This window comes from Drosophila rhopaloa, unplaced genomic scaffold, assembly GCF_018152115.1.
Source record: "Drosophila rhopaloa isolate 14029-0021.01 unplaced genomic scaffold, ASM1815211v1 contig_47, whole genome shotgun sequence".
NCBI lineage: Eukaryota > Metazoa > Arthropoda > Insecta > Diptera > Drosophilidae > Drosophila > Drosophila rhopaloa.
This window is the reverse complement of record NW_025335142.1, coordinates 4252124-4264137: the sequence shown is the minus strand read 5'-3', so window position 1 is coordinate 4264137 and position 12014 is coordinate 4252124. Positions and strand designations below refer to the sequence as shown.

The 12014-nt window shown below is 39.3% G+C and overlaps 1 protein-coding gene across 2 annotated transcripts in view; it reads left to right on the top strand.

Annotated features, from left to right (window-relative positions):
• The window catches only part of LOC108045807 (adenylate cyclase type 5), a 41750-nt gene that overhangs the window by 21198 nt on the left and 8538 nt on the right, over positions 1 to 12014 (top strand). For both annotated transcript variants that reach the window (XM_017125238.2, XM_017125237.2), the window contains exons 8-22: positions 259 to 629; positions 694 to 814; positions 1300 to 1483; positions 2294 to 2443; positions 3262 to 3383; positions 4760 to 4852; positions 5648 to 5794; positions 6405 to 6563; positions 8402 to 8546; positions 8611 to 8705; positions 8782 to 8941; positions 9511 to 9608; positions 9828 to 9918; positions 9982 to 10095; positions 11438 to 11587. In XM_017125238.2, coding sequence (XP_016980727.2) covers positions 259 to 629; positions 694 to 814; positions 1300 to 1483; positions 2294 to 2443; positions 3262 to 3383; positions 4760 to 4852; positions 5648 to 5794; positions 6405 to 6563; positions 8402 to 8546; positions 8611 to 8705; positions 8782 to 8941; positions 9511 to 9608; positions 9828 to 9918; positions 9982 to 10095; positions 11438 to 11587 — 2200 coding nt within the window. The remainder of the gene's footprint in view (positions 1 to 258; positions 630 to 693; positions 815 to 1299; positions 1484 to 2293; positions 2444 to 3261; positions 3384 to 4759; positions 4853 to 5647; positions 5795 to 6404; positions 6564 to 8401; positions 8547 to 8610; positions 8706 to 8781; positions 8942 to 9510; positions 9609 to 9827; positions 9919 to 9981; positions 10096 to 11437; positions 11588 to 12014) is intronic.

Genomic DNA, 12014 nt, shown 5'->3' with positions numbered 1-12014 from the left:
AAAATTAAACAAAATGTGGAAAAGAACATTCTCTTTCAGATTCACCAAAGACAATGCTTTAATCAATAGCTCGTGCTAGTAATCAATAACTGACTCGAATTCATTTTCCCTGCCATTTCCATTTGCATTTAGATTTATTTTGCCGCAAATATTTATGCTGGCCATAAATGCCGGCAAGACGGATAGTTGGCCAAACACAAAACAGACATTTTCATCAATTGAGATGCGAGTGAAATGAAATTTGGGACTTTATTTCAGATACAGGATGCGGGAGAAGCGGAGTCTGCAGGCAACTGAGTTGGTTAAGGGGGCCGAAACTCAACTGATTGTTGACACTGCCCCCGATGATGTGTACACAGTTTCTCGTGACGATGACGATAACGACGATGAAGGGCGGCGAATGGGCAGTAAACGCATTACGTATACGCCGCGTGTCCGCGGCAACAATCAAATTTCACAAGCGGAACGTGATGAAGTGTTAAACACATCGTCAAGCGGAGGACCTGCAACCGATAATTTGGACACTCCTCTGGGCTATGGCCACATCCTTACCCTGCTCCTTATGCAGGTGGACGAGTCCGTGCTGGTCTTCCTCATTGTCATGCTAATCTGTGGAATTGTGTATGCCTGTGAGTTGGTCATCATCGGCTTACTCCTGACTTCGGTCCCTAATCTCTTTGTCTTTGCCTACAGTTCTGCTGTGTATACTCGCCAAGCCGGCCATGAACGAGATCTTCCTGGTCCTTGTGTCCTACGTCATTTTGGGCACCTTCCTGGCCATCGAAGTGGCCGTCAGCTATGCCATGCAACCCAGGTTGGTTTAAAGGTTTCTCCAGAGAAAAGTAGTACACATCTAAACTAGTAATATCCACTAGTCACCATTATAAATGTTTTCTTACAAAAATTTTTATTATTTTATTTTTTTTGCTTAGTTTCAAAACTAAATATTTTTGAAACGTACAACTTTCTGATCAAAAATACAATATATTTAACATTATACATTTTAAAATTTGAGATCACAAACTGAAATATTAATAGTAGTTATTTTCTACCGAATTTTAATTTCAATATTCAGAATCTAAAAAATTTGGATATTATTTGGAATTTTAATTTTAATATACTTTTATAGAGGTTTCAGAGGCCCATATTTTTGCCAGTGCACGCAGCTGTTGCTTGGCTCGGCATAATTAATCTTTTATGGCCCGCTAATTGCGAGAACTTGAAATCATGCTAAGAAAACAGGCCCATCTGTGCCCCATTGTCCTAATCGCTCTTCTCGTGTCCGATTTCCTTCGGCAGCAAGTCCTTCAACGGGAGCGCCTGCTGCATCGTGCTCATCTACATGACCTACACGATGCTGCCGCTCCGCCTCCGGGAGGCTCTGATTGGAGGCATCCTCCTGAGTGTCGTCCATCTCTACACCTGCTTGAGGTTCACCGCTAGGCAGGAAAACGATGCGCCTGAGGAGATCCAGTGGGACGAGGTGAGTGGGCGACACATCATACACGTGTGGTCTTCGTTTGGTCAATATCTGTGGGTTGAATGTGGTTAGGCTTGAATGATATCCAGTTTAATTGATTCCTTTAATTTATTTATACAAAAGTCTTTCGAAAATTTATCAAACTGCTGAGAAAATGTAACTTTAATGTTTTTAGCTTTATCTCAGAGACATGAGTAGTTTCCTAATTTGAAACAGAACCTGTTAACAAATTTAAAAATATTCTAAGAAAATCCAGTATTTCACTTAGTGGAAAGTTTAATATTCAATATTTAGAATTTAATTAAGCAGTTCAAATTTTAAATAATACCTTTTAGGAATTTTTCAACTAAATAGTACATTTGAATGCATACATTTCTTATTCTAATTTTATGAGCTAAGTCGGCTAAACTAATCTGATTAGCAAATAAACTGTTATTGTTTACATTGCAAATGAAGCATGAAGCCATCTATCAACAGGTTTGGCACTTTCACTGAGCCACAAATGCAAATTGATTTAGCGAACAATAAACATGAAATACTGCGTAACAAAGGAGCGGACTGGGCGGACATCTAGCTTTAATTGCCTCCTGTTCAGGGAAGGAAAATGGGGAAATCAGGGAGAAAAACAGCAGCTGAAAGTGGCACGTGTCCAAGGGTCTGGGAGTAGACATAAATGAAATGAAATTAAATTGCCTCCAAATTGAATGAAATCGAGAATGTGGGGGGTGCTACTACTCTTCCCATCCGCCTAAGTGTTGTTTTCCTTGTATTTATGGCTCGTAATGTCATTAATGCCTCAATCTCCGTCCGCAGCTGCTCTGCACTTTGGTGGCCCTGCTCCTGGCCAACCTCACCGGCGTCTACACCCACTGGCCCAAGGAAAAGGCGCAGAGGAAGGCGTTCATCGAGACGCGGCAGTGCATCGAGGCCAGACTGAGGACTCAGCGCGAAAATCAACAACAGGTGAGTGCTTTGCAGTTGGTGGAAAATCTTACAGGTACCTGTAAATTATTTTTTGAAAATTATAGTTACTTAACCGGTTTAATTATTTTAAAATTCCGCATCCAGTTTTTTGGTATATAAACACATAATACTATTTCCCCTAATCAGAACATACATTTTATTAAAAAACTTAAAAATGGTAATGGCCATATATGTGAAAACTTCTGCAGATAAAGAAAAATCAGCAGGTGTCTTATTGGTATGTGGGAGTACAACATGAAAAGGCCAAAAAAGCGGCAAAAGGCAAACAAATGAAAAGCGAGCAAATTTGTCAGAAATTGTTTGCATCAAACGGAATGTGACTGTGGACCAGCGGGGTACTGATTCATCTCTTTTCGGAATCACCTACTCCTCCTTTGAATTTCGGTGGCCTTTTATCTTGAATATAACAAGCAAATAATACTTAATGTAGAAATAGGCTCTCTACATATAATAATATGAGGATACCTTATCAAACCAAAAATAGAAGCAGGTGAAAAATATGTAAATCAACTACGAGGAACTTGAAACGCTCTGACTATAAAATACAATATTCCTTTTATAAAACTTAAAGTAAATGTTTACTTAATCATTTCCAAGTGCGAACATTTGTTTATATAGTAATTGAAATATCATAATTGTAAAACGATTTCACATACCAAATGCAGGACTGCTTTTTATAGGGTACGCAATCGTAAAGTTAATTTATGCAGACTGATCCCAAACCAGATTTAACTTCGAATCGCATTTCGGGTTGCCGTAATGGATGTGGGGTATTAAAGCATATCCATTTGTTGCAGGAACGCTTGTTGCTGTCGGTGCTGCCGCGTCATGTGGCCATGGAGATGAAGGACGACATTGCGGGCCAGCCACGTGACACACAGTTCCATAAGATATACATCCAGCGGCACGAGAACGTCAGGTGAGTGGCGACCGGTGGGTGGGGAATTTATTTGCATGCAAAGTCAATAAATTGTTTGCCCGAGAGTCGAGTCTCTGAATGTCTGAGCGTGTAACGCGAGCGATGAATTTGTATGCAAAGCCAAAAAGGAGCTAAATCAAATGTACAACGCCACGCACACAGATATAAAATCACACACATACAAGACATGGGACATACACACACACACACACACACAGCAGTCAACCAAGCATAATAAAGCATACTTTGAGGCGCACCTGTTTGAGTCAAAAATGTCCTCTGTCTGTCGCATTTTGTTCACTTCCTTTTAAAAGTTTCTGGGATTTCTGCTTAAAGTTGTCAAGGCGGAAAATACGAAATATAGTTGGGAAGATAAAGATAAAAACACCTTAGACGCGCGGTCCTTAAAAATTCTGAATATACATTTGCGTAAAATTCTGAGCTGACATATCAATTACTCCCGAGAAGGCATATATTGTGAAGCTCCTATTTGTAATTAATTTAAAAGAAAATATTTTGTAATACAAAATTAATTATGAAAAGATTTTAATTTTTAAGGATTTAGAACGGGAAACCCCTGCAATATATTTTTCTGTATTGAGGTTTTTAAATAATTCAAATTTAAAGTGAGCTTAACAAAGTAAATTTAATAGAAGAGTATTCCCCTTTTTCTACTTTCGTAACGAGCTTCCACTGTTACTTTGCTTTATGTTTACCCTCCCAAACTTTACCTCAGCCATTTTGTATTAAATTACGCGCTGAGCCGACTAAGCCCTTCTCAGTTACGAGTCGTAAAATCAGCCAAAAAGAGGCAGGTGGCAGTGCTAACGTGGCTCTGTCAACACATGGCCAAGTTGTATGGGCCAAGCGCAACGAAAAAAGGATTTAACATTGTTAGATTTACGAGAATAAATAACCGACACATAATAAAGCTTTAAAAAAGGGGAAATAATATTCCAGAATCCGGAAGTCTACAGTTTAGAAGGCATGAGGAGGAGAAAAAGGAATATATTAAAAATTCCAGAGAAGGAACGGCTTTAAGAAAGATATTTCAGTCTCTCATGGATATATTATCCACTTTGTGTAATAAATATAAATTATAGTACAAAACGTCGTTATTGCTCGCAGACAAACACTTTGGGAGAAAGTGAAGGGAAATTTAAGCCTCAGCAATTTAACGTTTCAGCAAAAAGCAACCACAGTTTTGAAATGCATTTTAGCTGCTGCACAGAGAAAAATATCCAGCGAAATCTGGTCCTAAAACCAACAATCAATCTAAGTCACATTTCTTGCAAACGGAAATTATTGTTTTTTTTCTGTGTGGATTTTGTGACGTTTGAGGCGTTCCTTATTCATCTTACATTTCCCTTTTCCAGTATCCTTTTTGCCGACATTTGTGGTTTCACCAGCCTCTCGGATCAGTGCACCGCCGAGGAATTGGTGCGTCTGCTGAACGAGCTCTTTGCCCGGTGAGTATTGGGTTGGTTATTGGTAGTGCCTTCTGAATGGGACAGTTGGAAGAGCCAGAAGTTGTGGCCATAATTAATGGCAAACAATTCATGCACTTGAAATAAAGGAATTTTCTACTAATACTCCATCAAATGTTGTGATATTCTTTTCCTTAGTTATTTTTCGGAGTGTGAAATTTGGCAACAGTTAGAATATATACTATACTATTTTTACTTTTGAATTTACCGTAAATATTTTTTAATAATGCACTTTTTCTCAGTGTACGTCTATCTGTCTGAGTCCTTATTTTATTCATGAAATTGAAACCCAGACAGAGCCTGTGGCTGAATTAATTGCTACATCTGAACGAGGGAAACTAACCTCTGGGCAAACAAATAAAGATGCTGACCTTTACGAAAACGAGCTTAGACACTAGTACCAAGTTATTTTCATTGATTAAGATAAAATGAAATTTAAGAATTGAAAATTTTACCTTCCAAAAATATTTTTAATTGATGCTGCTCCTAATTGTGTAACCTTTTAGGAAAAATTGAATTTAATAAAACAAATATTAATTAAAAGAAGACTATTGGGTTCCCCAAATTAGGTCAATTTTAATTGGGGGCCTAATAATTAAGAAATGTTAACCCTTCGAAACCAATACTTTCTTTTGAGTGAAGCTTTATTTCCTTTAAATAAACTGAGTTGAGAGATGAAGGCTGTCCCCTTTTGAATTTCAGACTTACTCTTTTTTGTGGCGATTTTTCTGTCCATTTTTCAATCTCTTCGTTTCCACTTTTCCACATCACCCGCAGCTTTGATCGATTGGCTGCGGAACATCATTGTCTACGCATTAAGCTGCTGGGCGATTGTTACTACTGCGTCTCCGGGCTGCCAGAACCCCGTCCGGATCACGCCCATTGTGCCGTCGAAATGGGACTCGATATGATTGACGCCATCGCGTGAGTATCCGTATCTGCAAACAGCAACACAAAGGAAAACTCTTGTTTTGCGGCTTTGTTGTGGCTGCACAGGGGAAAAACCTGAAAGGATACATTATTACGTTTTCCTTGGTTTTACTTCTTTACTAAAATCACAATGCAAAAAATATTTAATAAATATTTAAATAGCAGTAATTGAATGTGCTCTTTCTTTATATGTAGAAATTAATTTAATAATTTTTTTACAGGAGTCTTGAGAAATTATACATTTTTCGGAAAGCTTTTTAAACTGATTATATACTTAAATATTTATTTAATCTTTTAAGAAACGCAGCTAAACTGATAACTTGTATTTTCTTGTATTTAGGCTTTTTTAATTTCTAACATTTAAAAACTGCACTTATTAATAATTTATTTTTGCTTTGAGGTAGTGAGCAAATATATAAGGAACCATAATTTATTTGTTGTCTTGTGTTACTTTTCATTTCGGTACTTATTTTTTCATTCAAGGTGTAACTGTGATATGGCCATAGATGATATATAATATGATATAAGAGAACCCCATATTATAGACTTTAAGTGTACATCACTATAAAGCTCCTTTGTTTCCCATTTACTTCTTATTTTTCAGCCTGGTCCGCGAGGTTATGGCCGTGAATGTGAACATGCGAGTGGGCATCCATACAGGTCGGGTGCACTGCGGCGTTTTGGGCCTGGTCAAGTGGCAGTTCGACGTTTGGTCCAACGACGTCACGCTGGCCAACCACATGGAGAGTGGTGGGATTCCCGGGTGAGTGTACCATGGTCAATCTCTAATCTTCCAGCTGAAATTAATCGATCTGCCGTCTTTAGCTGTCGTCGGTTGACACTTAAAAAGAGTCCATTGTCTTGGGTTTCGCCTGGGAAATCCGCTTCAATTCAATTCATTTTTGTACCACTCCTTGGCCAAATTCTATTTCATTTTGCCGGCAAATCCAATTCAATCCATTGAAAATCCCGATTCGGTCAGTTTGAGCCACTTCTGGCGACAGCTGTGAATAATGGCCGTGAAAGAGGGAATATTTCTCGTAATGTCCTCCGCCCCCGAAATTCTGGCCAATAACAGCAGTGGCGACAATTAAAGCCAACTTGTTGTGGTGGGCCAGAATAGGTATTGTGTGAAGCACCTCCCATAAAGGCACTTGAAAGTCCAAAAGTGTCGCCGCTCTGCGGATGTCCTTCGTCCTGCGTCCTTCGACACGAGGGTGTGCCTTCGCCAATTGTTGGCTTAATCGTTGTAATTGCCATACACACACAACACAGCATTTTGCATGCGTCTTGTGGCCAGCTGAAGGCGTCAAGTTATTGGTAACTTACGAGTCCTTGTCGTCCTTCCTTTTGAGGCCCTCCTCAAACAACCCGCCCAATCGATTATGGCCCCCAACTTGCCCCACGCCCACACCACCCACACCACCCACACCGCCCTCCTCTGATAAGTGCCCCCTCAACAATATTTTGTTGCTGTTGATTCAGCTGCACTCACTTCAACACTTGAGCAATTTGTTTCTGCTCGGATACCCTGGCTTCAAAAGTTCAGGTTGTCAAAGGTGTATCAGGCAAAAAGAATGGAGAAAAGAACATGAAATGTCATTGAATTCTATCTGTGAAAATCTCTAGACCTCACGCATTTTTCGGTATTCTGTGGGACTCGTTCAGACTCAGTTTTCAGAATAATTTATTTTTTCAAAATTCCCAATGGTTAAAACAGTAGTTAAATGGGTTTTGAATTCACTTCACTTGCCCAAATGTATCGGTATACTTTTTATCGAAAAAACGGATGTAACAACTTTGTGGGTCTCATTTCCCAAGTATGTATTGTGGCCTGCTTCAGAGTAAGGTTTTAACGGAAGCCGTTGAAATGTCCCAAAATAATAGATAACAAAGGGTCGAAGTACTCGTAACGAGCACTTTCCTTCTCCGCTTTCCTTCAGTGTTAGTTTTTTGTGAATATTCACGCTGCGACTTTGGGTGGAAGTTTAAGTAACTGTTGAGTTTATTTGGGTCAGCCGGGCGACGGCAGCTCGTTTGTTAGCCGTGTCCCGGGTGAAATTAAAAGCAAATAGCTGCAGTGGGTGGCTGCATTGGGTTGGCCCAAACCAAAGCCATCGCCTTAGCTGGATGCCTGATAAGCTGCAATTTCTGCCGAGAGTTGGGCTGGTGTGGCATGTAAAAAGTTCGTTAGCAACAGGAGGAAGTTGCCTCAGGGAATGTGGACTACAGCAATCCATAACAAAGCGTCGTGTAATTATCAATAGAATCAACAACAGGCAGTTACTCGGCAGCCAAAGGATCCGATCCACATGAAGCCAGGAGCATCTGTTGCGGATTTCTACGCTTCTTGGCTGCAGCAAGAACAGCATTAAAACTATTTAGCAAAAAAGGAAAAGGAAAATGCAGTCCCTTAAATGTGGGCTTATGAAATGGGTTCAGAGCTGCTGCGGCAGCTTGTGTGGCATGTAGTGTGAGTGTTTTCTGCGGCTAACTGCATTTTCCGACCAACGACACGAGAAAAAACCACTCAGCTGATGAAGATAATCATTAGGATGTGTCTTTTATATATTTTGTTCTTTTTTTTTGCGACATTCCCAGACGCGTTCACATAACCAAGGAGACTCTAAAGTGTCTGGATGGCGATTACGAAGTGGAGGTCGGCAACGGAAACGAGCGCAATTCGTATCTCAAGGATCATCAGATAGAAACGTATCTAATAGTGCCAGGGGATATATACAGGCCGGTGAGCTAGCTTTTTATTGTAATTAATTTTATGTTCGAATCATAAAATGTATACTTATTTTCAGCACAAAAAGTCCCGGAATCGACTGCAGGTTAACGGCAATATATCCAAAGAGCTGCGCATGATGGGTCATGGAACGGCCCAAAAGCACACTTCCAAGTATGTTTTTAATGCTTAAATTATATTGTTGTTTAGATCATTTTTATAAAATTCTATTCATTTAATTTAACTGAAGATTCGGCTTTGGCGACAGTTCAGAGAGTGCCAAGGATCCCGAGGACGAGGTGAACGAGTATCTTATGCGCGCCATTGATGCCCGCAGCATTGATCATTTGAGGGCCGAACACTGTCAGTCCCTGCTGCTCTGCTTCAAGGACAATGTGTTGGAGAGAAAGGTACAAAAAATCTACTTAATCAACAGAAGGTTACAAAATTAAGAAGAAAGAATTCCAAAATAACAATTAAAATTAAAGAAGATTTAATACTCTTTTTGCATTCAGTTTAGAGGCTGTTACCAAAGTAATTAATCACACATTTTTCTGATTCCTTAAAGACTAACTTAAAGTAATTAATTATTCATATAAATACATTGACTTAGACAGGTTTACTTTAATTTCATTTTGGTATTGTATAGAGCCGGTATTAACAAATTTGTATCGAGAAAGTTATAATAGACTAGTAAATTAATTGTTAAATATTATTATCTACGCTAATTCATAAAAGCTCTTTATTCACGATTTTTCCTAATCTTATCTATCAGTGCTTTAAAGTACAGCCTTTAAAAAATCTTGTTTATTATGGTGCAAACATAAAAAGGTATTTACATTCCTTGGGTTATGTTCCACCATGATTAAAGTAAAAAAAGGGACCGAATATTTATTTCCTGGCTATTGTTACCCTCACCCAAATAAACAAATATACATAATGTATATCTAAGCCGTGCTTTTACCACTCTGTTTTGCAGTATGCCAGCGAACCGGATCGCATGTTGTGTGTTTACTTCTACTGCAGTCTGTTGGTTTTGCTCGGCACCAGCATAATGCGGCTGGTGGTGTTCCGGAGGTGAGTTGGTGAAGATTGGGCATTGGGAATGGGAATTTCAATGGGCACCCGAATGGATGAGCTGAAAACCACCATTCCTGCTGATGTTTTTGGGGGGCGTCCAAGCGAGGCGCAGCGATGCCCGCTGGCCCCTGAACTCTTTTGCATCCACCACTGCGTATACGTGTTGCCGAAAAAGTTGCTCCCCACTTAAATTGGCAGCCCGCTCTTCCATTCCAGCTCCCTGCTGACTTTGGCCTTGTCCACTGGGGCTCTGCTGCTGCTCGGGTTGCTGGTATTTTTGGTGGCATGTCATAAAATCAACTTTCAGGTGAGCACACAAAGACCGTTGACATTCTGCATTTTTCATCCCGCGGAATGCCAAACTTTTTAGCTGCCATCGGACATCAAGCGCTTCTCATTGCGCATTCATAGCAATCGCAGGATATCACAGTTTTTCGCCTTCGCCAGCGTCGCACTGATTGTCCTCACCACTTTGTTGGCCATGGTGAGTATTTAAAAAATATATATTTTAATTGGAGGGGTAATCGCTGTCTGTGTTAATTGGCCGGCCCTTTAATATGCCATAAATAATTGAGTGAAGTTCAAACAGGGCAAGCACATGCCTAATTTAATTGCGATTGACGTTTTAAGTGGCATTGAACCCAAAAAATAAAGTTTGAAGTTTGCCAGAATTTATTAAAATATTTATAGAGAATGGATATTCTTTTTGCATGCATTTAACTTTATTTGCTTAAAAATGTATTGAATTATTTATGCTACATTTATACTTGCAAAAAAATTGTTCGAAAAAATGTAATAATTCTAAAATATAATTTTCTTTTTATTGCATTATCGTGCAACAGGCGAAAATTTCCTGGGTCACCATATTGTGGTCAGAAACTTTTTATAAAAACCAGATAAAAACAAAAAACGCAATTTATTTTTATTCTAACGTAGATTTTATCAAATGCAGAAATATTTGTGAAATAATTTTTTGCTTTCAATTTATGTCAAAAAAGTTGTTTCCGCTTCTACACACACGATGTTTCGTTGACTTTGATGCGACATACGCTGCGTATGCGCAACAAATGATAAAACAGAATGGTCTATCATTACGCTTCCATAGACAGGAGTTTTTGGGATGATTTCCATCTCCAGCGTTTTATATGCTGAAATATAAAATAAAGCCAAGCTGCCTTGAGGCCATTTTCCCTTCATTTTAGGGCATCCCAACCATCTAGACCAAGTCAAGTTTTTTCGACTTGTTTTTAGCCTTCATTTGCTGTGCATTTGTGTGAGTTCGGAGAAAAAGTTTGCGACTAGAAATTCCGGATAGAATGCGGGGGTGGTAGCCTCTTAAGAGGAATAAAAGTAAAATTTACGTTTTGTAGTCCAAACAAAATTGGGGGCGCGCTTGTTGCGTTCTCCGATGTTGTTTCGTTTGGGGCGCGTCAAAACAAAAGTTTTTCCATTAAAGTTCGGCATTGGCCAAGAACAGGGGCAACGAATCCCGGCAACAGAGCCTGCCTCACATGATGAAGTGAGAGGTGGCTTTATGGGCAACTTGTTACCTGCCCCACGGCCCATGTGCCATGTCCTATGGCTTTTGTCTGCAGAAAGTCTCGAGCCTCGGAGTTCTTTGACATTTCGTTGTCACTTTTGCGTTTGTTTCGGGCCGCGTTTAATGGCACTTTAAGTGGCATTCGTATTCATTTTGGGCCACGCTTAATGGCCAATCTCGCAGGGGCCAGGACCTGTTGGAGGCTCGTTAAAATCTGCCGCAGATCGTTAAACTTGTCTAATGCGAATTTCATGGCCGGACAGCTAATTAGCCATTCTCTCCATAGTTCCAGGAATCGGCCCGCCAGCTGGAGTTGCTGCAAAGGAAACACTTTTGGCTGGATTTAAGTGCGAATGTGAGTCCGAATGCCACGGAGTTCAACGCAGAGATGTTTGCCCCCAAGGACCCCGATTGCGACTTCTATTTGGCCTACAATGTGAGTGAGTTCTCTATTTTCGCATACCAAGACAGTTTTTTGTAGTGGAAAATAGATTAAATAGTTAACAAAATTGTAATTTTGTGGATTTCATAGCCCTGATAACAGTAGATAAATTGTTAAAAAATCTATATATCTTTAACCACTTAAAAAATGTAAGTTCAAGTTGATCTTTTTCCATTTTTTATCGTTTAAATTTTTATAAAATGAATAAATTTACTAGCGTACAGCCGCGTGATAAATATTAAAAAATTTATAATGAAAAAACGTTTTCCTTGAAAAAAATTTGACATGAACTATAATAATAAAAATAACAGCATTTAATTATCATCATCTAGGCTAAAGATTTAAGCTTCTGACAAGTACATAGCCGCGTGATCTTCTTACACATTTTTTTGTGCGATAAATGATAAAAAATCTATAAAGA